Source organism: Gopherus evgoodei, chromosome 4 (genome assembly GCF_007399415.2).
Source record: "Gopherus evgoodei ecotype Sinaloan lineage chromosome 4, rGopEvg1_v1.p, whole genome shotgun sequence".
Taxonomy (NCBI): domain Eukaryota; kingdom Metazoa; phylum Chordata; order Testudines; family Testudinidae; genus Gopherus; species Gopherus evgoodei.
In genome coordinates, this window is record NC_044325.1 from 72730010 (window position 1) to 72755569 (window position 25560).

The following is a 25560-nucleotide window of genomic DNA, read 5'->3' on the forward strand; positions in this document are numbered from 1 at the left end:
AGAAATCACCCTTGTTTTAAAGTTGCTATAGTAGGACACAGTACATCCCCTAAATCCATGAAAAATTGTAAGGGTCCTCCAGACACAATTTTTCTTAGGCCCGTATGCTGCCAAGCTAGATTGGCTAGCTGGTTTTAAGTAAAGAAGGTCACATGGTATTATTTCTGTTTTCTGATTGGTAATCATTCTAAGAGTTATAATCATCCAATGTGAGTACTTGCAACTGAAAGTTCAAAATTCTGAATAGTTGTGGAAAGTATTTAGTGCTATAAATTCACTGTTTTGGCAACCATTCCTGCTGGTAAACTTATGCATTAGAGTAATTGTGGGATATGAACATGAAAGAGGTGCAGTCAAAGGACAAAACAAATCCCAAGTTTTAGTCAAGAAAAGATTTGGGGAACATATTTAAGGTATTTGCTCAGCTTTACCAAAAGGTCTCTTTCCTCCTTGATCTCTGAGACTGTTAGGTATGTGATTCTGGGGAGATGGAATGGGAACACTGTAGTTTGCAAACAGAAGCATAAACTTAGTTGAATATGCTCCAGTCTGGATAACAGTGCCAGCTTCTCCAGAAGCCTAATGAATGAGGCTTTATCTCCTCTATTCTCTGCAACACTTGAATAGCTCGCAGCTAAAGGTTTGCCCTACTAGGACTGCTGTCATGCAGGAGGACACTTAGTCCCTGGCAGCCTAATGAAGTGAACGTTCTGGCTATGTGAACTTTAAATATTTAGTCAAGAGACCAGATCTGTCCGTCTGTCCCCATCCCCCCACCCTCCTAGTTTTCCTCACATAGTAGCAGGTTTTTGTGCTTAGCTACACATTGGCAGGCTGTGGGAAGGTCCTGCTGGGAAAGGTTACAGTGCAGCGGCCGTCAAAAACGCTGATAGAATACTGGGACTCATCAGGAAAGAGATCATGTTGTTTCTATATAAATCCATGGTACACCCACATCTTTAATACTGTGTGCAGATCTGGTTGCCCCATCTCAAAAAAGATATATTGGAATTAGAAAAGATACAGAGAAGGGCAACAAAAATGACTGGGAGTATGGAACCGCTTCCATATCAGGAGAGATTAATAAAACTTGGGAAAGAGACAACTAAGAGGGAGATATGATAAAGTCTATAAAATCATGAGTGATGTAGAGAAAGTAAACAAGGAAATGATATTTACTCCTCATAGCACAAGAACTATGGGTCACCAAATGAAATTCATAGGTAGCAGGTTTAAAACAAACAAAAGGAAGTATTTCTTCACACAATGCACAGTCAACCTGTGGAACTCTTTGCCAAAGGATGTTGTGAAGGCCAAGACTATAACAGGGTTCAAAAAAGAACTAGATAAATTCATGGAGGATAGGTCCATCAATGGCTGTTAGCCAGGATGGGCAGGAATGCAAAACTATGCTCTGATGTGTCCCTAATCTGTTTGCTAGAAGATGGGAATGGGCAACAGGGGATGGATCACTTGATTACCTGTTCTGTTCATTCCCTCTGAAGCACCTGGCACTGGCCACTGTCAGAAGACAGGAAACTGAGCTAGGTGGATCATTGGTCTGACCCAGGAAAGCCATTCTTATGTTCATACAATCTCTGTAAATTATTTACTAATACACCACATTGCCTATTCAACTGTAACTCTGTCCCCAAATCCCTGCTCAGCTGCAGAGTATAGATCAGGAACCCTCTTACCCACCCACTCTGCACTCTAGATAGCTAATATGGTTACACACTCTCAAACTACCACCAACTCACCACATTAGTTCATAGATCCACTACTACATAGATTTACACACTATTAACTAGAAACACCAGCATCCTCCTCTTTGTATGAAGACTGGAAACTGGACCTTCCCTAATGCCAAAGTACTGACAACATATTGCATTTTATTCTCATTTACAGTCTAGAAATACCATTTCCCCCCCCCCCCCCAAAATCACTATTCCTTTATGAGTCAGGATAGATTGAATTTTCTATCTACCCTCCTCCTGCTGAGATTTCCAGTCATGTCTTTCCAATTCACCTTTTTCCTGTGAGTGAGAAGTCCTACCTTCTAGTTAACGATTATATGTATCCACTTCATCCAACCCGTTTAAAATACAAAGGGACCAGACCAACTGTGTAATGTAAATGCTGGGTGGCACTGGTGCTAGAGTGGAGCAAAGCTACCCAGGAGGGGCTCTAGGGGGCATTGTGCATAATACATCCTGGTTCTCTTCAGTGACAAGAGGAACTGCTCTCTCCCGGACTCCCACTCAGAATCTGGGATATTGGTTCATCCTGTTATAAAGATAGGGGCCACTTGCTAAAATTCAGATCAGTGTTCAAATTTTGAACACCCCCAAGTGGATGTGTTCAGAGAACTATCCACAATGACTCAAAACTCTCTTTTTAGAGTGGTAATAGCTAATTTAGAACCCATCATCTTATATGTATAGTTGGGATTATGTTGTCCAATATGCATTGCTTTTCAATTATCCACATTGAATTTAATCTGCTATTTTATTGCCCAGTCACCCAGTTTTGTGAGATCCTTTTGTAACTCTTTGCAGTCTGCTTTGGACTTAACTGTCTTGACTACTTGTAAAAAGAACAGGAGTACTTGTGGCACCTTAGAAACTAACTAATTTATTTCAGCATGAGCTTTCGTGAGCTACTCTTTATCCCTCACTGTTTACCCCTTTTTTTCTCCAGATCACTTATGAATATGTTGAATAGTGCTGGTCTCAGTACAGACCCCTGGGACATACCACAATTTGCCTCTCTCCATTCTGAAAACTGACCATTTATTCCTACCCTTTGTTTCCTGTCTTTTAACCAGTTACTGATCCATGAGAGGACCTTTCCTCTTATCCCATGTCTGCTTACTCTGCTTAAGAGTCTTTGCTGAGGGACCTTGTCAGAGGCTTTCTGGAAGTTGAAGTATACTATATGCACTGGATCACCCTTGTCCACATGCTTGTTGACCCCTGCCCCCCCCCCCAAGATTTCTAGTAGATTAGTGAGGCATGACTTCCCTTTACAAAACCTATGTTGACTCTTCCCCAACAAATTGTGTTCATATATGTATCTGATAATTCTGTTCTTTATTATAGCTTCAACCAATTTGTCTAATACTGAAGTTAGGCTTACTGGCCTGTAATTGCCAGGATTGCTTCTGGAGCCTTTTTTTAAAATTGGCATCCCATTAGCTATTCTCCAGTCAGCTGGTACAGAAGCTGAGTTAAATGATAGGTTACACACCACAGTTAGTGGTTCTGCAATTTCATATTTGAGTTCCTTCAGAACTCTTGGGTGAATACCATCTGATCCTGGTGACTTATTTCTGTTTAATTTATCAATTTGTTCCAAAACCTCCTTTAATAACACCTCAATCTGGGACAATTCCTCAGATTTGTCACCTAAAAAGAATGGCTTAGGTTTGGAAATATCTCTACCTCTTCATCCATGAAGACTGATGTAAAGAATTCATTTAGTTTCTCTGTAGTGGCCTTGTCATCCTTGAGTGGTCCTTTAGCATCTCTATCGTCCAGTGGCCCCACTGGTAGTTTAGCAGGTTTCCTGCTTCTGATATATATAGATATATATTTTGCTGTTACTTTTTTGGGTCTTTGGTTAGCTGTTCTTCAGATTCTTTTTTGGCCTTCCTAATTACATTTTTACACTTCACTTACAAGAGTTTATGCTCCTTTCTATTTACCTCAATAAGATTTTAATTCCACTTTTTAAAGGATGCCTTTTTGCTTCTCACTGCTTCTTTTACTTTGTTTAGGCACAATGACTCTTATTATTATTTTTTTTTTTTTTGGTCCTCTTACTATGTGTGTTTAATTTGGTGTATACATTTAAACTGAGCCTCTATTATGGTGTCTTTAAAAAGTTTCCATGCAGCTTGCAGGGATTTCACTTTTGGCGCTGTACCTTTTTAATTTCTTTTCAACTAACTTCCTCACTTTTGTGTAGTTCCCCTTTCTGAAACTAAATGCTACCATGGTGGGCTTCTCTTCTCCCCAGATGGTAAATTTTATTATATTATGGTCACTATTACAAAGTGGTTCAGCTATATTCATCTGTTGGACAAGATCCTGTGCACCACTTAGGAGTAAATCAAGAATTGTCTCTCCTCTTGTTGTTTCCAGGACTAGCTGCTCAAAGAAGCAGTCATTTAAGGTGTCAAGAAACTTTCTCTGCATCCCAGTCAATATGGGGATAGTTAAAATCTCCCATTATTATTGAGTTGTGTGTGGTGTGTTTTTTTGTTTGTTTTTTTCTTTTTAATTTTCATAGCCTCTCAAATTTCCCTGAGCATTTCACTGTCACTATCCCCATCCTAGTCAGGTGGTCAGTAATATATCCCTACTGTTATATTCTTATTTAAGCATGGAATTACTATCCATAGAGAGTCCATGATACAGTGTGGTTCATTGACGTTTTTTACTTCATTTGACTCTATACTTTCTTTCACATAAAATGCCACTCCCTCACCAATATGACCTATTTTGCCCTTCCACTATATTTTGTACCTTGGTATTACTGTGTCCCATTGATTATCCTCATTCCACCAAGTGTCTGTGATGCCTATTGTATTAATATTCTCATTTAATAGAGGTACTCAGGTTCACCCATCTTTAGATTTTAGACTTCTAGCATTTGTGTATAACACTTTAAAAAATTGTCACTTTTTCACTGTCTGCCATTATGAGATGTGATTGAATGGGACTCTTTTTTTCATTTGACTGTTTCTCATCAGATCCTACCCATATTTTATCTTCCATCCTCTCCTCCTTACTAGTATATAGAGAATCTCCAGTAATAGATCATCCCCTAGGGAATGTCTCTGTCCCATGTACTCCTCCACACCTGTCAGCTTTCCCCCAGCCCTTAGTTTAAAAACCTTAACATTAACAAAGATTTGTCTGATGATAATAGTCAATGTTGACCACTTGTCCTGTTGGCTGTGTTGGAGTTCTTGTGTTAAAGGTACAATGGCTTCAAGAGGACACACCACAATAGTATGGAAGAAACCTACACTATTCAACTGCCTACATTGTAGGCTAGAAGGCATCTCACCTACATGCTCTCAGACAGGAACTAAAGGAAAAAAGCCCTGCCAGGATAACCATTTCAAAGTTTGTATTTTTTCTTTTCTCTCTTTTTTTTTTTTTTTTTTTTTTTTTTTTTTGTTTTGTTGTTGTTGTTTTAGAGCATCTTGGAGGATTTGCCTAAGCAGACAAAGAGCTTTGCCATGGCAGAGCTTGCAATGGAGAATAGTAGCTGCATGGACTGGCAGAAACGATGCCTCACATTGGAAACCCAGCTCTTCAAATTCCGTCTTCAGGCTAGCAAGATCCGAGAGTTACTAGCTGAGAAGGTGAGGCCAAAGCTATGTACTAGAATATGTCTACCTTCCTATTACTGGGTTAAGCGATGGAAACGATGAGTAAGAACAATCCATCAGTTGTACTACATCTGGACCTAATTCCCATTTACACTGTGGTCACTTTATATTGTTAAAGAGCCTGAGCGTGGTGTAAAGTGGCATTAGTGTAAATGAAAATTGGGTCCTGTGCATCTGATGTTCTATACCATCAGACTCATTTGATGCAGAGGCTCCTTGGTGGCTCACTGGAATTTAATTTTTCACCTCCGGAGACCTTTGAGATTTTGTCTCAGGTCACAAATGAAAGAAGTTTGACAGACTCATTCCAGCTTCTTGTTTGTCCACACCACCGCACAATTGGCAGCCTCTATCCAGGGAAGGACTCTGACTGCTGCAGGGCACAGACACAATAGCAGAGTTGATCTGGATCTTGGGCCAACAATAGCAGAGGATGCTGCAGGTCTGGATTGGGTTGGTATTAGAAGAGCTTAGAGGGGCAGGCCAAAACTATCAAGGGGAGCAGCCACTCAGGACTGAGACGCACTATCAGTGTTGGGCAGGGAAGCTTGCACATCACCTGTTTGGTTTTTTTTTGTTTTTTTTTTTTTTTGTTCTTTTTTTTTTTTTTTTTAAGACAATGACAAACTTTTTTTTTTTCTTTTTTGGTCTGTCCCTCACCTTTTCTTGTCCACTAAATTCACTCAAAAAGTTGGAGGAGGGGAAAAGGGGTTTTTACTTCCCTCCCACCTCCACCCCTGGGCCTGGATTCCTTTTTTCTCTGGGATTTCTCTATATTTTTTTAATTAATCAGTGTTTTTGAAGAGGAAACAACCATCTGTCTGGAAAGTGAGACTGAAGTGCTCTGGTAACACCAGGTGTATTTATGTTCTACAGAAGGCTGCAAGTCATAGCTTATTCCTTGAACTCTTCATGTGAAATTATTTTCTGCTAGCGTAGCTCTAACTGCTTTTCTACAGGTTCCCACAAAGCATAAGGCACAGGATTTTCTTTTAGAAATTAAAAATTGTACTTTCAACCACATGCAGTTTTCTGGGACCCCTGGTTATTAGCCTCATGCCTGTGTTAATACAGCTTATAGTTTGCTTTTGATTCCCTCACTGGATCCAACATGTGGTTTATGATAATCCAATTTAAGAGGGTTCAGCCAATCAGTTATTTGTACGGTGATAGCAATTTCCTTCAGTCACAGCTAACTAACTACAAGCTGCAGACATCCTAACACTTTTAATCTGTCCCTGATGATAGTTGTGACCTACATCAGTTTTTGTTCCATTTTACATTAAGAACCCTTGTTTTTACATTTCTTCAGAAAACACAGTTCTCAGCCCCTGTAATTTTTTTTTCAATCTTACTTTCACTTTAATTACATTTTCACTAACGTGATATATAGCTTTCCAGTCCTGTTCATGCCACACTTCATACAAGTCTGAGGAAACTCACAGCTCACTTCATTTTGGGACAGCAGCTTCTGAGCTCAGCTCCTCCAAGGCCGGTCTATACTGGGAACACTTTCTAACCAGTTCTAAAGCCAGTGCAGCTAAACAGACTTTACGCACTGTATAGAGCCAGAGTGTAGGCCTGGTATTAAGGCAGTGAGGCCAGCTTCTATGACACCAAGGAAATCTAAGTCTCATTTCTTAGGCTGTGTATAGCCATTTCCTAGTTTTTATTTCTTTCCATGGAAATTCTTAGACTAAATCCACATCAAACTAATGAAGCTGTTTATTAAATTTTCCTTTTGAAGCATGAACACCCCATAAGCCTATTTGACTCTCTCCCCTCCATAGAACTTTTGATGAAAATCCTGGCCAGAGGCAGTGGGATAGAGTCACTTGTTTCAGGGAGCCTCCTTACTGAAAGGGAAGCGACTCAGCGGCTAATCCAGCCCTTCAGTCAAAGCAATAGGCCCTTTGTTCCCTAATCTCAACAGTTTGGTTCAGTGATCAAGTTACTCTGTAACCAGCTGTATGGCTTGAGATGGGATTTGATGAAAAGTCAAAGAGTGAGGTCCCATATAATTAATGTATATCAGGAGGGGATTGAAGAGAAGGAGAGGGTAAGGGTCAGGTTTCAGGACATATGTGAACTTGCTTGTCCAAGTGAAATTTTACAGTACACAGTGCCCCTGCTGAAAATAGATTCTCCACCATCTGATGGTGGTTAGGTGGCCTGGGTCTCTCCGAATCTCTCTGAACTGGAAGACTGTCTGCAGACTCCCTCCCTCCTCATTCACAGTCTCTTACCAGCCTTGTAGCAACTATGGCAATTCCTTACATGGAATGGAGATTTAGGAGAGCATCTGTTTGTTTAAATGAAGGTAATAAATGTTCTCTTTGAGGAGAGAGAATCCTACTTCCTTTGTTTTTTTGCTCTTCATTTCAGCTCTTCCTCCCTCTGTCTGTTCTGGTTCTTCCTCTTCCCCCAATCCCTACCCTACCTCTGCTGCCTTCCCTCAACTATCGCTACCTCTGCTGAGACTGTTTCCTTTTCCTCTACCACGCAAGCTTCTCTTCCAGCTGGTAGCTTTCCTTCCCATGGTCCCCTGGATGTACTGCCTGGCTGCTTCATTCCCTTCTCTCCAGGACATGGCTCATTTGCTGGTGGCTGGCTCATACTCCTTTTTTTTCAGCTGCTATTACAATGAAGACCCTGAACTGTGCATAAGCTGCTGAAAACAAGGAGGACCACTATTCCCAGTAGTCCACAAGCCTTCATCTTGGAACCAGTGGCCTATGTGAAATGAGTTTGCTGGGGATGTAAAGGGCAAATGCTTACTCCAGTTCAGTGGATAGGTGTCCACATCACATCATCCCACCAGACTGACACCCCTTGGCAACTCCATTCATCTGTTTAATAGATGAATAGAGAAAAATATTTGGATTGTGTGCATTTGTTTGTGATCCAATCCTTAGTGCTGTGAGGACAAGGACACTCATCTCTAGCATTCTATTATGAGGGACCAGAACAGTGTCTTCTCAGCTCCCATATAGCTTTCCCTCCCAAACACCTTATCTCCCTAAGTGGACAGTCCCTAGCAACTCAGCTCAGACCTACTTCCTGGAAGTCCCAACTTTTGATGAGGAGTATCCATGTAATGGTTACAGAAATATCAGAACAGTGACACTTAAATATATCGATTCTTTAGTAAATTTGTTCAGCCATATAAAGCCACTCTTGCTCCCACTGAAAATAATGGCAAAACTAACTGGTGAAGAATCTAGCCCTAAGGTACTGGCACCAGTTTGGAACTTTACCTGTAATTTTTAAAAAGAGAGAGGCCAAAAAAAATGGCTATTGCATAATTTAAGACAATACAAATATTTCCATTTTTTTTATTCCAAGGGAAACAAGTTAAGCAATCATCCCTTTAGAGCATTTTCAACCTAAACATTATAGCACTGAGAGAACTGGAAAGTGAACCATGTGTACTGTAAAGTCTCAAAAACCAGAAGGCAAATAAAGTGAGTTTGGCTTAAAAACCAAATCTAATGATATTTTGGGGGGGTCTGATCTGACTAATGATTTTTGAACCCTTATGGCTGATAATACTCCACATTTTATGATGCAAATGCATTAGATATTAAAAAGGGTTTCAGAGTGAGTAATCTACAGTGCTGCTTGTAACATAAATAATCTTTATAAAGCTAATACAATTTAAACCAGTGTCCTTTCCATGCAGTTTTGGAGAAGGGAAGTGGAGTTGCACTTGTGAGGTTACATATTGACGGCCTGATCCCATGGAAACTTAACTATATGAGTAAAGTTACTAAGGTTTAAGTGTTTGCAGAATCAGGTCCTTAATAACTGTCAAAGATACTAAAATACTATGTCTTTATGCGAAAGTTCTGCATTCCCTTCAGCCCACCATGGATGCTAGAGATTGCTGGGTTCTAGGAGCATGTGGACGTTATCAGGGATTGTACGTCTTTGGTAACAGGCATTTATTTCCACTCTCTGGGTTTCTCACACACAGAGGGGGATAATCATCTGTTGGTGAGTGACATGGCAGACTGTTGCCATGGTAGCATGATGACCTGGTTACAAGTGAGCTGTGGGCCTCTCAGGAAAAAGACACACACAAAAGCTGAGCAACAAATTAACTTTAAGCCTTGGTTTTATTTTGAATGCCTGACTGAACATATGAGCAAAGGCCTGTTCATGTACCTGGCAGGCAGGTTCCAATGCAGCTGTTAGAGGGACCAATTGGATGGCTTCTCACTTGTTTGTATGGAAGAGGGATGCATCTTATAGCAATCCTTCGAAAAGCCTCTTATACTCTCATGTTTAATATGGCCATGGGGCTTTGACTCATTTGTCATTCAAATATCTCAAAATGAAGCTCTTTGCCTTTCTGTAGCATATGCAGGTGGTAGCTTGGGCTAATGGTGGAAGTACAGGAATGGAGTTGGGAGAGAGGCCTTTTAATCCTGGTTATTCCACCGATTTGCTGTGTGTCTGGGGACAAGTCACTTAATCAACATGACTCAGTTTCCCTATCCATATAATTATGAAGTACTTTCAGATCTTAAAGTGGAAGAAGCTATATGAATGCTAAGTATTATTAATTCCCCTATGAATGTCAAAGAGCCTTACAAACAGGAGCATATTAAGTCTCACCTCAGCCCCTGTGACTTAGGTGAGTCCAGAGATGGGTGAAGTGATTCTTAGGGGTTAGACACGGCAGCTGTTCTACAGTACATAGCAAAGCTACACAACAGGTTAGTACAGGAAGTGAAGACTATCAGTTCACTTTAAGCTGCATGGGATGTTAGGATGTCAGAATTTAACTCATCTGAAATTTAACCTGATCACCTCAATCTTACAGAAAGTGCTGTGGAATCTTTAGTGACCACAAGTGGTCATGACCTCAATTTTATATCCTTCAGAAGTGCCTAGTTAGAACAGTACTAAGCCAGCTAGCATAATGCCAGAGTATTGGCTTAATACCACTTCAGAGGGAAGAGAAGTCAATAACTCATGATTTTTCAGGAAGTTTCTTGGAAGTCTCTCATCCAAGTCCTGATCTGGTCCAGTCCTGTTTATCTTGTGGGAGATAATGGTATCACAGCAGGAAGAGTTAAGCCTGCAGGAATTAATAGATGGTTACATACCTAGGACATTCAACAGCATCGCGTAAAGACCCAAGTCCAGGATGACAGATTCTCAAAGGTACACCTAGCAAAAGAACATGTATGCATTTTGAGCTGTCACCTCCATGCTCATTGGAATCACAAGGTGGGGGATGTTTCCATAAAATTAAGCAATACAGGCAAGGAGGGGGGGAGTTACAGAAATGCCCATCTTCTGGGTAACAAGGAGGGCATAAAGCACTTTCCTCCACTGACTCCAGCACAGTGGTCGTCCAGCATTGATTTTGTTCCACGTTTAAAGTGTCCCCAGTTTCCATGTAGCCTATACTGGTAGCTGTCAGAAGCTATTACCATTTGGTGATGGCTGTGCAGTGGCCTACTGTATGACAAAGTAAGGGTGAATCTCCAGTCTTAGTGGACTTATGTTCACATCACAAGACCCACCACTACCACTGACACTAAATGGCCTCCATATTGACTTCTCTACCAAGGACTGATGAGCCCTGGAATCAGAACAGGGACAGCATGGGCAGTAGCCAGGCAAGTTTCCATAACATTGCCCTGCTGAACTATTCCACTCTCACTTAGAGCGATTACCTTTACAAGCTGGAGAGGAGTCAGGCTCCATGGCCCATTAAAGCCTTGGCCTCTTGGCTGAGAACACTGAAAATGAAGGGAATTTAGTGTGATATTTTGTGCCACGCCTACCAAACATTAAGTTTAGTGTATGTAATTTTATTTGTTTGCGGTTTGATCATTGAAATGGGGGTACATGCGCACACAACTCTCTCTGCTACCTTCTATCTGAAGATCTGAATATGCTTTACAATAATTAAACTAGGGCTCACAATGTCTCTGTCAGGCAGAAAGTGACATCATTCTCATTTTACAGATGGGGACACTTGGGCCCAGAAGTGTTTCGGACCACATTTTCAAGAAGATGGCACTAATTTTGGGTGATCATCTTGAGATGCCTAAAGCACAGTTTTTCCAAGGGACTAATTTGCAGTTCCCACTAACTTTAATTGCCCTTTACATTTTATCCTGTCACATCATTTCAGAGAGAAATAGAGCCCATGTGTGACAGGTTTGGTCACAGAGTCCCCCTTGGGCCTGTCCCCTGATGTGCTGAGACTGTTTTCCTTGCCAGCTTGGGACTCTAGAACCCTGTCTTGTTGAGCCAGGCACACAAGTGTGTTGCAACACAGACCCACATCTAGTCCACGCCGCCAAAGCTGCAGACTTAACTGTAAACAACTTAGCAGGTCCCCTGCCTCCAGCACCCAGACACCCAGCTCCCAATGGGATCCAAACCCCAAATAAATCTGTTTTACTCTGTATAAAGCTTATACAGGATAAACTTATAAATTATCTGCCCTCTATAACACTGATAGAGAGAGATGCACAACTGTTTGCTCCCCTGGCTATTAATCACTTACTCTGGGTTCATTAATAAAAGAGATTTTAAGTGGCTTCAAATAATAACAGACAGAACAAAGTAAGGCACGAAGCAAAAACATGCAAGTCTAAGATAATATTTCACCCTCGGAGGTGTTCCAATAATCTGCTTTAACAGACTAGACTCGACTCTTTCCTAGTCTAGGCCCAATCCTTTCCCCAGTACAGTCCTTGTTAATTCCAGCAGACATCTTAGGTGGAAAGCAGGGGTTTTCTCATGGCTGCCCCCTCCTCCCCCACCCCAGTCCTGTTCCACCCCTTTTTATAGCTTTGACAGAAGGCAGGAATCTTTTGTCTCTCTGGGTCTACACCCTTCTAAATGGAAAAATACCAGATTCCAGTATCAGGTGCCATGGTCACATGTCCTGTGAGACCTCATTCTTTATTACCCAGGGGCTGGCCCACACACATACAAGAAGGCTTGCAGATAAATAAACCATCTATAACCAATTGCCCTAGTCTGTGGGACTCATCAAGATTCTAAACCACCATTAAATGGCCCACACTTTGCATAATTACAATAAGACCTCAGAGTTGTACTTCATTTTTTTAGCTTCAGGTACAAGAATGATACATACATACAAATAGGATGAACACACACCGTAGATTATAAGCTTTGTAATGATACCTTACAAGAGACCTTTTGCATAAAGCATATTCTAATTATATCATTTTCATAAGCATATTTCCATAAAGCATATGGAGTGCAATGTCACACTAGTATCCCTATTCTTAGTTCTGTGTGTAACCCACACACCTCTTGGGTGTGGTGTTCTGTCCCGTCTAGTGGCACTGAAACCACTTAGAGAGATAAAATGAGTCTGCTCTATGGCCTTAGCTAACAACCAATGGGCTTTTAGCTCATGCGGTAGAGTCTCATGCCCTAAGCTAACCAAAGGGCCCAGGTTTGATCTCGCCTGCCAACAACCAGGGTCTGTTGGTGTTATGTGTGCTCAACTACCTGCTACCACCTGCTTCTACTTCGTGCTTTCATCAGTAAGGATATTAGGAAATACTGGAAGCTTCATATATGAGAACCTGTTCTTGTGAGGCTTCCAACATTTTTTGCAGACCCAGGGTGGATTAAGATTAAATCATAGTAACCAGAACTACTAAAAGGCTGCTCCAAAACATTGGGGCCTCCTCAGAACAGTCTCTTGCTCCTACCACTCCTCTCCTAGAGGGATTTTTGTCTTCTACTCCTGAGTTATTGATTTTTCTCCCAAGTGAGGCAGCTGACCAGCAGCAAACAGCTGTGCATGGAGCTGTCATCTGCTGCTTCATACTCATTACTTTGTCCAGGCTCCCTGTAATAATTGGGCCCTGAATTTCAAGGGTCTGGGTTTAATCTCATCCTGTGCAAACCGAAGAGTTTGGGACAAGCTTCTAAGCTTTGGGGAGTTTAGATAAACTGAATCTTTCACAGTTCACCCCTGCTGCATAGAATATATTTGGAAAAGGGGACAGGGAACATGTGAGTCAAGTAGTAGCCCATATTGCAAAAACATCCACCAATGCCATTGCTGTAGTAAAACAAGAGGGAAGGAAAGGTCCATGTGTTTCCCAGGTGCTGTCTCTGGCCTCCAGGTTTTCCTGGCATGGTGTCAACTCTCCAGGAAAAAGTTATAGGAATGGAGCAAGCTCTCAAAAACAGCCCTGTGACCATAAAGACTCTCCAGGACCCTATCCTACAGCTCTGTGTTTCTCTCCAGTAGGAGGATCAGTCAGTGTGCAAATATTACCTTGGAGAGAGAGAGAGAAAAGGGGAGGAGCTGGAAAAGACTAGCTAAAGCTTGAGAGGGATCAAAGCCAGGCAGGCTCTGAAGGAAGGAGTCCTTAACAGTGCTGAATGTTGCCATAGAAGAGGCTAAAGACCTGGGGATGACACTTGAGGAAGGGAAATAAGAGCTGAACTTTATTTGACAAGCTTGATTCAAGCACACAATGAAGGTTTTATTAGAAGTGATGGGAGTTACAGAACTGAATGTAAACAAATATATCCCTGAAATAAAAAATCCACTCATTTTAGGAGAGAATAGGTGTAAACTTCCCCTGAAGCATCTCTGAAGACCTAAACCCAGCACCTTTGTATTAGAGCATTGGAATCAGGAAATGAAATTGATTAGAACATGCTGAGTACATTTCCCAGATCTGAGAGAGAGCTCTGTGTAGCTGGAAAGCTTGTCTCTCTCACCAACAGAAGTTGGTCCTAAAAAAGTTATTACCTCACCCACCTTATCTCTTTAGGATACTGTGGAGCAGATTCATCCCTGTGCTGCCACAGGAGGAGTGGAGATAGTTTGTGTCTCTTCTATTTAGAGGGTTACGAGAGTGCTTAATTTGTGTCAGGACTTGCGAAGGCTGAGCCCCAGCTCCTCTGGGCTTGTTGAGTCAGTTATGAAAGTTTAAAAAAAAAAAAATTTGCTTGAGCCCTGGCACCTCTTTCATTGAAATTAAGTACTAGTTATGAGGCAGGGATGGGATGGGGAGGGGGGTATGGCCGAGGTGAGGGCAATCCTGAGGTCTGCCCTAAGTTGTGTCCCTGACTGGGTTTTTGAAGAACACAGTCACTGGGATACAGATCTGCCTAGGATATGCCCCATCCCATTTTACACCCAACATATTTTGGGCTGCTGCAGAGACTGCACAGCGGTGGCAGAGCCCGATCTGTGCCTGGCACAGAGGCCCTTTACAGTTGGGGTATGCACTGATAAGCCTTACTCTTGTCCTATCAACTGAGTCCTCTGTTGTTAATTATGTGAATCTGACCATCTGGTTTCACTATCCTAGCTGACTGAAATGCAGAATGGAGAAAATGTAGCATCAATAGTGAAAAGTCAGTGCTGAACCAATACTACAGTATGGAGTTAGGATGTGATGTGCTCCTTACCTACCAACATTTGACAGCTATAAATAGGGATACGTGAAGAGAAAAATAGGGACTTTTTTTAAATGCCATTGAAATTATGAAAGAGTCTTGTAGAATTTAAAAGGGATGAAACCAACAGAATCTTTACAGGCCTTTAGTTGAGGATCTAAAAAAGTAGTCAAAAAAGTTATAGTATTTAATAGATAGTGAGGTTTTTCTGTGCTTTTTAAAAAAAACTATCCTGTAGAATTCTATAGCAGGGATGTAATTAGGGCCCTACCAAATTTACAGTCATGAAAAACGTGTCATGGACCATGAAATCTGGTGTCGCCCCCTCCACTCCCCGGTGAAATCTGGTCTTTTGTGTGCTTTTACCCTATACTATACAGATTTTACAGGGAGACCGGCATTTCTCAAATTAAGGGTCCTCACCCAAAAGGGAGTTGCAGTGGGGTTGCAATACTGCCGCCCTTACTTCTGAGCTGCCATCAGAGCTGGGTGACTGGAGACCTGCGGCTGTTGGCTGGGAGCCTCGGTCTGAAAGCAGAACCACTACCAGCAATAGTGCAGAAGTAAAGGTGACAATACCATACCATGCCATCCTTACTTCTGCGCTGCTGCTGGTGACAGTTCTGCCTTCAGAGCTGGGTTCCTGGCCAGCTCTGCCGCTCTTCAGCTGCCCAGCTCTGAAGGCCCTGCCACCCCAGGAGCAGCAGCACAGGAGTAAGGGTAGCAGTACTGCAACCCCCACTACAAAAACCTTGCAACCCCTGCACAACTCCTTTTTGGATCAGGACCCTTACAATTATACCACTGTGAAATTTTAGATTTAAATGGCTGAAATCATGAAATTTTAGATTTTTAAAATCCTATGACTGTGGAATTAACCAAAATGGACCATGAATTTGGTAGGACCCTAGATATAATTCACTGTCAAACTCTATAGAAAGTTTACAGTTTTCGATTAACTCCATAGGGATCCTATAGTGGTTTGGAATAAAAGAGTGAAAAAACCCTATACTTTGTGCTACAAGTAGGGCCTTTAGGGACACCTGGCATGTATGTTAGTTGCTGGGGTGCCATGTTTTGGTTGAATTGTCCAGCAGAGGTTCTGACCACTTACAAAGCCTATGATATTTTTGGAAAAAATAGGCCCTACACCAAATTCTAGCTTGGATAACTGCATTCTTCCTCTAAATGCTCTTTCCAGTTTAAACTGGATACAGTTGACTTCATATTTTATCTTTACACAGTTATGTAGTGCGTTAAGTAGTTGCTGTGTTTCACTCCAGCTATGGCTGCATTTCAATGAAGGTGAAGTAATTCCTGTATATGCAGGATTAAATTCCATACTCTTTAATCAAGTAGAGACACTCATTGACTCCTTGGGAGCTTTCCTTCAATTAAGGACCAGTTAGTTAAATTCTTTGGGATGAAAGGTACAATAGGAATTCGAGATGCTCACTAACCTGTAGCTTTGAGATTAGAGGCTGCTTTTGTAGATAGACAACAGTATCTATGCGACCTATATAGATCTAGATAGCGTGTGGAGCCTACTGGGAGCCATTCCGTGCTGTATTCAGTTTTATTTGCCCGTATTAATGAGTCACTATTTGGAGAAAGCACAGGAAAGAATGATGGGTGATAGCCGGGCTACTTGCTGAGATAACCCACCAAGTATAAATTGCAGAGGCGGAACCGGGGATGTTCCTTTGACCCATGTAATGAATGATGAAGCTCACTAATGAGAAAACAGTTCTTGCAAATCCAAAAGGGGTGGCAGGGTAGGCTGGGGGAGATCAAAGGTCTTTGTTTCCTGGTCAGAGCTGTCCAGTTAACCCGATGAATACCAAAGATCAGAGTTCCTGTTAAAGAAACCAGGAGCTTTGGATTTAAAAAAATTATGATTCTGCTCACTATCAAATCTCTTTTCTGGCTGTGAAGATGCAGGAGCTGGAGCAGAGAGTAATCGAGGCAGAGAAGAGGGCAGAGAATGCAGAGAAACAGGTAAGAGGTTCTCCAACACTGACACTGTTATGAATCCAGCAAGCCTGCACTTTTAACAGCCTCCAAACCACTGTAGAGAGAGCACCCAATATTATGGAGCTTCCCTAGGGAGACACTTATTACAGAGCAATTAATTAATATTTCTGGTCCTGCCCCGCTACCCTCCTGCCTTAGTTTCCAGGGTTGCCCTAAAGGAGTTAAGCCCAACACATGACACTTGCATTTCAGTTCTGCAACAAAAACATTTGAAGAATCCTGCAGAGGAGCTGCACCTTTACCTACAGATCTGTGGCATGGAGGCAGTTAAGCCAATGGAGTGACTAACTGTCATACAGTATGTCACAACAGACCACAGAATAACAGGGGGCTATTGCAGATCAGGACTGAAGTTCAATGTTGGAGCACCATAGAGGCTGTAAAACACAGTGCAATACACAGGAGTGCTGTTATGAGACTGACTTATTTCTGGCCTCAATCTCATGACATTGCTTGGGATTACAAGATATTATACACCCGTGTCACGTTGCCGGGAGGTCAGTATCCACTGTTTCCTGTTTTAGGGGCCTCAGAGTGGAATAGCAGGTGCTGCCACAGGTCAGGATTGAAGTGCATTGGCATAATTATAAGAGGGAAGCCTGCATTGCACCAGGAGCATCATCTCCTCTCTTCCAGGAGCCCCATATCACTCCAGTGAAGTAACAAAATGGCTTAAATTCCAGTCCCATTAGCTCTCATGTGGGATTCTCTGACCCTGGTGAAGTTTTTCCAACATGATAGCAAGTATACTATGAAATGTAAACAAGCAACATCTCATCTAGAAACATCCCAACCTCCATGCTATAAAATTATATGGTGTACGAGGTTAATAACTAGCTGGTCCCCATGCAAATTGTCTGGGTTGCTGACACCATGTTATCAGAGGTTCCTCTGCTCCCCCCTGCTCCCTGTGAACAACTCGTTGTTGAATGCTAAGAAGATAATGGCAGAAGTATGTGGGCAGTGGAGTAGAAAAGGATTGAGTATGGGACTGTAACAGAGGTCAGTGGGTGAGACAGGCAGAGAGATTGTCACTATGGCTATTGTTGAGGTCACTAGACCACCTGTGACTTAATTCAAAGGCAATGGTCTTGATTCAGCCTTGCTGACACAGAGATGGTGATTGCGCCCCCTGAACCAGCAGAGTGATGGCATTTACCTCTCCTCTCCAGGTGTTCTGCCAGGACAGCACCGTTTTACATTCCAGCCGTGGCTCTGTAGGAAACCCACTGATAGAGGCTGACCCTTCCAGCCGACTCTTCCCACTTTCTGGGAAAAACAAGCCAGTTCTGCACTTCTGGCAGAGTGGAGGTTGTTGGTGGTGTGTGCCACTGTGACCAACCCTTACTGTAGCACACTTTCCACCAGTGAGAGGCCTGCAGCCCAGGCTGTACCACCATACACGAGCAGAACCCAGGAGAGTGACTCAGGCCGCAAAGGTTGCTGCCTTTCCAACAGCACCACCCATATCAATATCTAGAGAGGAGCATCTTTTCAGTAGAAATGCTTTAATTACACTCGACAGCTTTAGGAAGTGGAGCTGCCCCTCTCACAAACAGGTATATTCCGGGTGAATAAGCAGCATTTGTCAAATGAAAGGGCTCCACATGGAGTTTAGAGTCTTTTGTTTTCTTTCACCCAATGAGACTGGCTGTTTGGACTGCTGATTCAATGGACTCCCACAGCTGCCATCCTCAATTAAAGAAATCACATGTCTGCAGTCCCCACTCTGAGCCTCCAGCACAGTCAGCACTTGGGCATCAGACAGGCAGGAGGGGCCCTCTTTTTTTTTTTTTTTTTTAAATTATAATCACCCTGAACTCTAATGAAAACACATCTGACTCAGTGAGCTTAGCTTTCTGCCTGGGATGGCGGGTGCCTGCCTTTCTGATTCAGTGCAAGGGAGAAGCAGTTTGCTTCTCTATCTGATGTAGACAGACAAGGGGGCAAAACACAGCTTCTGCAAGTCTGAGGTGACGGCTGCCCAATGGAGCGTAAGCTGCTCTCTCATGCAGAACCTGCGAAGCAACCTGGTAATTGCCAGCACTCTGCAATGGTGGCCCTAAGCCTTTGCCAAGCCACAGTGGCATTTGGGAAGAGCTGGTCCGAGAATTATTCTCAACTCAACTCTTAGTGACAAGACAGCAGTACCGGGTATTTGTCCCTCATTACATGTTGTAATTACCAGGCTGAGTTAAGTTGAGTTTTTCATTGGTAAGGAACTTTACTATCTAGCAAAACAAGTTCTTTATAGAATCTTCCATACAAACTAGACTCAGACACTTCACAGGGTTAGATGATGATAACTGCAGGAATTAGGAAATAGGCTTGGGATAGAAAGTAGTAGTAGCCTCAGAGGACTGCAAAGAAAACTCGGATTCTAGAGGTAGCTGGATCCTAGAGTACTAAAACTTTGTAATACAAAAGAATTCCCACCTGTTCACATGAACTAGTGTTGGCACAGATGGGGACAGATATCCATTCTCATCCTGCTGGACCTCTGCAGCATTTGACATTGTTGACCATGAGATTCTGCATTCTTACCTGAGAGAGATAGTAGAAGTCCAGGGTAATGTGCTAGAATGGTCTGAGCCAGGTGTGGGCAAACTTTTTGGCCCAAGAGCCACATCTGGGTATGGAAATTGTATGGTAGGCCATGAATGCTCACAAAATTGGGGGTTGGGGTACAGGAGGAGGTAAGAGCCTCTGGCTGGGGGTGCAGGCTTAGGGTTGAAGCCAGAAATTAGGAGTTCAGGGTGCAGGAGGTGGCTCCAGGCTGGGGAAGGGGGTTGGGGTGAGGGCTCTGGTTGGTTTTATGGGCTCTGGGTGGGACTGGGGATGAGGGGCTTGGGGTGTAGGAGGGTGATCCGGGCTGGGACTGAGAGGTTCGGAGAGCGGGAGGGGGATCAGAGCTGCGGCAGGAGGTTGGGGCATTGGAGGAGGTCAGGGGTGCAGGCTCTGTGTGGCACTTACCTCAAGCAGCTCCCGGAAGCAGCAGCATGTCCCCTCTCCAGCTCCTACGCAGAGGTGTGGCCGGGCGGTTCTGCGCACTGCCCTGTTCGCAGGTGCCATCCCTGCAGCTCCCATTGACTGCAGTTCCTGGCCAACGGGAGCTGCGGGGGTGGCGCATGGGGCTGGAGAAGCATGCAGAGCCTCCTGGCTGCCCCTTCATGTAGGAACAGGAGTGGGGACATGCCACTGCTTCTGGGAGCCACGGCACACGTGGAGCAGGGCAAGTCCCCATCCCTACTCTCCAGCGGGAGCTTAGGGGCTGGATTAAAACATCTGAAGGGCTGGATGTGGCCCCCGGGCCGTAGTTTGCCCACCCCTGGTCTGAGCCCTTCCTGCAATGTCACTCCCAACAAGTAATGATCTTGGTGGAGTTCCACAAGGATCAATTTACTCTCTGATCTTTTTCCACATCTATATGCACCCAATAGGTGAACTGGTCAGATGACACAGACTCAACTGCCAGCAATATTCAGATAATACTTATCATTTACCATATACAACCACACCACTACCACCAAGGTGACCCAATGCTTGTATGAGATCAGCTTTTGAATGAATAACAGTTGTCTGAAGCTAAACCCAAGCAAGGCAGAGGAGATGCTGGTGGGCAGAGGAAAGTATTCTGAAGGACTTGCAGCCCTGCTGCAGTCGCTGTCATTGAAGACATGTGCCTACAATTGGTCAGTTCAGTCCATAGTCTAGGCGTACTCTGATTTCTCTCACATAGCAGCATGTGCAAGTAACATTTTTACCATCTATGCTTGGCTAGAAAATCCCTCCCTGGCAGACAAAGATCAGGCCTCAGTTATTCACACATTCATCACCTCTTAGATGGTTTATAGCAATGCCTGGGCATGAAGTCTTCGCACTTTGGAAACTCCAGCTAGTGCCGAATGCAGTGTTGTCTTCTCAGCAACACAGGCTACGGTGAACGTATCAAACCTGTCCTCCATTCGCTAAAGTTGCTTCCAGTAGACTATCAAATTAAGTTCACGGTCTGTCCTTATCTTCAAAGCACTCCATGGCCTGGGCCCAAGATACCCAGAAGAATCATCTAAAGCTCCAGGATGGAGACTGTGGTCAATAACTGCTCCACTGGCAAAATGGAACTCTTAACAAGAGTAAAGCTCATCTGTGCAGGAGACAGAACTTTCTCTGGTGGCCAGCCTAAGACTGTCTCATGAACTCCCCTAGGAATTAGGGACCATCACAAACCTCACCACTTTCCACTCCAAGTGCAAAGTGCATTTTTTTGCCCTTGCCTTCTCTAATATAAACACATAGCTTCAGACAGTTATGTTAAAAACACTCCTCCTTCCTTCAAAACAAGACTGTTCACTGCACATGCTTTCCCCTCTGGAGAGGATGAGAGAGCACACACACAACAAGTGTTAGGTGGCTTAATGCACTACTAGAAGGCCATCAAATACTACAGTGATAAGCTTGGTATAAAAACCTACATAGAACAGAATAGAATAGAGGGGAGCCCAAAGGGAGGCCAGGCTCTGATGGGTTTCAGCATTTTTACCACTGTGTTAGTTAGCAGGTTTAACCTGCACAATTGCAAAAACACCAGAAGCTGTCAAAGCTTTGTCTAAACTAGGGATCATAGCAGTGGGAGTTTTTTGGTAAGTATCCCCAGTGTAGTTACAACCCAAAGGCTTTGAAGAGGATGACTAGGATCTTCGTATTGAATCTGGTATTAATGGGGATAAATAATTCAATATGGTATTAGCTGTAGTCAGTGTAGAGAGCCATGCTTTTCTATATGATGTAGGGTATTTATATGGCCTCCCTATTACCATAGATTGTGAGGTGCTCAGATACAAACTTGTATCTTCTCTTATTTCTCATTGCCTTTCACCCTGTCCCCTTTGCTCCACCAGTGATGCCAGTGGCAATGTCAGAACCGAACACACTGCATTTGAAAATAAAATTAATTGCAAAGTACCTTAGGCCTGTAAGAGTGTTTTTTCAGATTTTTCTTTCTTTCCCTCCACCATAAAGATGAGTCCCCACTCAGAGTGGTTACCACTAAAATAACTCATGCCATCACATTCAATTTTCATTAACTCCACCACCACCACCCATGGTCATTACAATGAAAGTGTGAGGGTATCTTTCAGGTCAGAGTCATGGAAGAGAAGGTGAAATGGGCCAGTATGAAAACCAGCGAATCAGAGAGTACCTTATACAGAAAATACCAGGAGCTGCTGGGCACAGTGCAAGGAAAGGATGATCTGATCGGCAGACTGGAAACGCAGCTGGAGAAACAGGTAAAGCCACCTTCCACTGGGAGATCTGTAGCATGCATGGGCCGTGGGACTATAGGAACATATGGTGCATCGCCTGACTTCTCTCTCCATCATCCATGTGCTTTCATCGAAGCTGTGAAGGGAAACAATCTCCTTCTGGCTGGCAGGGTGACCCGAGTCTTTAATACGATGGTTCTCTGATTAAAGCAAGATTCCTGTCCTTCCAAGGAGATATACAGCAATCCAAATAGACAAAACTAAAGTAAAATCCATTTAAGTTTGGGCTGATGGGGATTCATAGTGGGATGTGAAAATGTTTTATTGGGATCACTGGCTTAAATTCAGAATAGACTAGGAGACGGAACATCTCAAATTGAAAACAGCCTTTGACATCCTGGTTGTCTATGTGACTCAATTCCTAAGTGTAGAGATTTTAGTGGTTCTGGGGTATGGTAATACGATACTGAGTCTCTTACCATTATGTCTCTGATCTGAACCTAGCTCGGTACATTACCATTTCATGGATGTTCAAAGGCCTACATAAAATGCATTACATAGGATTTGCCAGGTCTTTTCAAACCACTGGGTCAGTCAAGTCTGAAATCTCATCTCCAGCGGAGGCTGGCAACTGATGCTTTAGAGGAAGGCAAATAAGTAGAGTAATACACATTGCAAATGTTACAATGCTGTACTCAAGGTGGGAGGGGGGAAATCCTACCTCCCTGACATGAAGCATGAGATTTGATAACATTTTGTAGTTAAGCATATTAAAGTAAGAGTAATTATTTGGTCATAGAATTATCCAGGACTATTTAAACCCAAAACCAGTATCTGAACTAGATGTGCTGCTGTGGCACTGAGTTGCACAGACCAATTAAAACTATGAAGTACCAGTTTTATTTTTGTTGTATCTGTATGGGCCAATGATTGAGTGAACCCTTTATTCTCTTACTTTGTGAGAGTGTAAAATGAAGTGAGTGATCATTTTTACTATCCCTACTTTCTAATGAACTAGACTCCATGTTCAAAAGTCACCAGCAGATTTGGTACAAAACCATTATCGCAATTGTCACCTTTGTTGTCAGCTTCAATAGAGAGGCGAATGGCTGAAGGAGCCAAGGAGACTGAACTTCTCCCTCTAGCTCCTAGGCTTGGTTTCTCCTTGTAAGATATCTAAGCTATTTTTGGAGTGGGGACCCTTGAACTGCCACCACCCATGCTATACCTGACCTGAGGCTAAACAGAGGCCTTCACTTTCCAGCAGTATCAATCTAGCATCTTTCAGCAGCAAATTCCCTTAAGAAGGGAAAAAGAGAAAAATGATGTGACCGCAAAGCTGATGGGATGGTGTCATTACCCTGGCAGTCACTTGGGAACAATACTCCCTGTTTGATTTCTCAAACTTCTTATTGTAGCATCTAGGAGACCTGGTCACAGACCTAGGCTAGTCACTGTACACACACAGAACATACCTGTAAAATCCTCCTTGAGTTTCCCCTCGTGGCAGGAAGGTGCTCGGTAGGCACTCAGTCTCAGTTCCCCCTTCCCTCCTAGGGTCCCTCCAAACACTTCAGTGCTGTCTTGGGCTGAGAACACTTTGTCACAGGATAGTTTGTGATGACCCACATCTCAAAGGCATAAACCAGAGCCTCTGGCTCTGCTGCCTTTTGTCACTTTTGACTCTTCTTCAGTCCCCAATCCTTCAAATAGAAGGTTGCTGGGCTTATCCCCATCATTTCCTTATAAAGTTTAGAGGCTCAACCAAAGCAAGAACACAAATAAGTCAGCCTGCCCTGGGTTTAACAGAACTCTCACATCCTTCCTGACTTCTTTCCCAGTTCCCTACCCCTCGTACAGGACAGCGGCCACAGTATCAGTCTCCAGGGCCTTCCCTCTGTCCAGTGCTCACAGAGTTTGGCAGGAAACATTCCCTCTATCACTCTTCAGGCCTATGTCTTCCTTCAGCCTCAGTTCTCACTTCATTTCCTGCCCTTATACAGGACAGTGGGCACAGTACGCTCCTTTGGCCCTCTTCTGGCTCCAGAGTCTCCATGGGTCTGCTTTTGGCTTGTCTCTCTTCCTTCTTAGATCCCAGGCCTCCTGATATCTCCTGACCCCAGATGCTACTCCATCTCCTAATCAGTGGTAGTTAGGATACACCAGTTCAGTCACAAGAGGTGTGACACCTCTCTAAAAAGGGGCTCAATCACCCTGTGACAATATCCCACCTATAGACAGCCCAGTGCTCCCTGTGGTGTCCAGGCTTAGGTTTTGGGCCTATTGTCCCCACATATATTACTTTGACTTTGGTTTCTCAGCGAGAGCAACAGCTGTGTGTCACAGGGACCTTGATGGGATTGCAGGCTTTCAAAGTAACCATCCTTCCTAAATCTCCAACTCTAACACCTGCCCTCTAAGCTCCAGATAGAATTATTGACATTTATATAATTCTCTTCGTTCTGAAGGACTGAAAAAACATTTTACAAGGTAGACACGGGAATTGTTTAATTCTCCATTGACATGTAGCCACCAAATGGGTGGAAAACTACAGTTACTTAACAGCACAGAGCAACAACATTACATAATAATGTAGGATAAGAGTAGTAGAAGACTATGTACAAATGAAACTCTGGGAGGCAGAATGTAATTGCCCAAGATACAATGGGGCCCTATAGAGGTGCAAACTCACCCCTGCAGCACCTCCTGCTGGTTGTCCTGGGGAATTAGCTCACTTCCAGCCAGGAGTACCCTCTGCAGGCCACTGATCCGCCTGTGCTCTGGCTCTGTGTCCCTCCCTGGACCCCAGTGCCCTTTTAACTGGGGTGCTGCCCCCTGGCAATCCCCCACCAATGATCTGGGTCTCCCTTCCCTGGGGAACCCCCAACCTACTATCCCCACTTCACCTCAGAATATGGCTACTGCCAGTCACCATCTAGCCCCCATTCACTAGGGCAGACTGCAGTATCAGCTACTTATCATAGGCAAAGGAGTTTGGACTGGCTGCCTTTGCCTACCCCTGGGCTGCTCTCTGCAACTACCAGTACTGGTTGGCCTTATGCTAGGCTGCAGCCTGGGGCTTTCCAGGCTGGAGCTGAGCTGAGCTGAGCTGAGCTCCGCCCCGCCCCGCCCCGCCCCCAGACAGGGTAAGCACCCCGCTACAGGCCCCAAAACAGATACCCTGGTATTGTTAGCCTAGATTTTCAAAAATTACTCAAGTGGATTTTGAAATCACCAGACACCTTAAAGGGGCCTGATATCAGAGGCCAGGTGAGCATTAATATCTCAGTATCAGAGGGGTAGCCATGTTAGTCTGGATCTGTAAAAAGTGACAGCGTCCTGTGGTTTTCACTTATGCTCCAATATGTCTGTTAGTCTATAAGGTGCCAGAGGACTCTTTGTCACTTATTAATATCTGACTACACTTCA

The 25560-nt window shown here is 43.5% G+C and overlaps 1 protein-coding gene across 5 annotated transcripts in view; it reads left to right on the forward strand.

Moving 5' to 3' along the window:
* The window catches only part of PLEKHH1 (pleckstrin homology, MyTH4 and FERM domain containing H1), a 92212-nt gene that overhangs the window by 5261 nt on the left and 61391 nt on the right, over window positions 1-25560 (forward strand). For all 5 annotated transcript variants that reach the window (XM_030559760.1, XM_030559758.1, XM_030559759.1 and 2 more), the window contains exons 2-4: window positions 5210-5377; window positions 16769-16831; window positions 22006-22155. In XM_030559760.1, the coding sequence (XP_030415620.1) occupies window positions 5252-5377; window positions 16769-16831; window positions 22006-22155 (339 nt within the window). In that variant the 5' untranslated portion in view covers window positions 5210-5251. The remainder of the gene's footprint in view (window positions 1-5209; window positions 5378-16768; window positions 16832-22005; window positions 22156-25560) is intronic.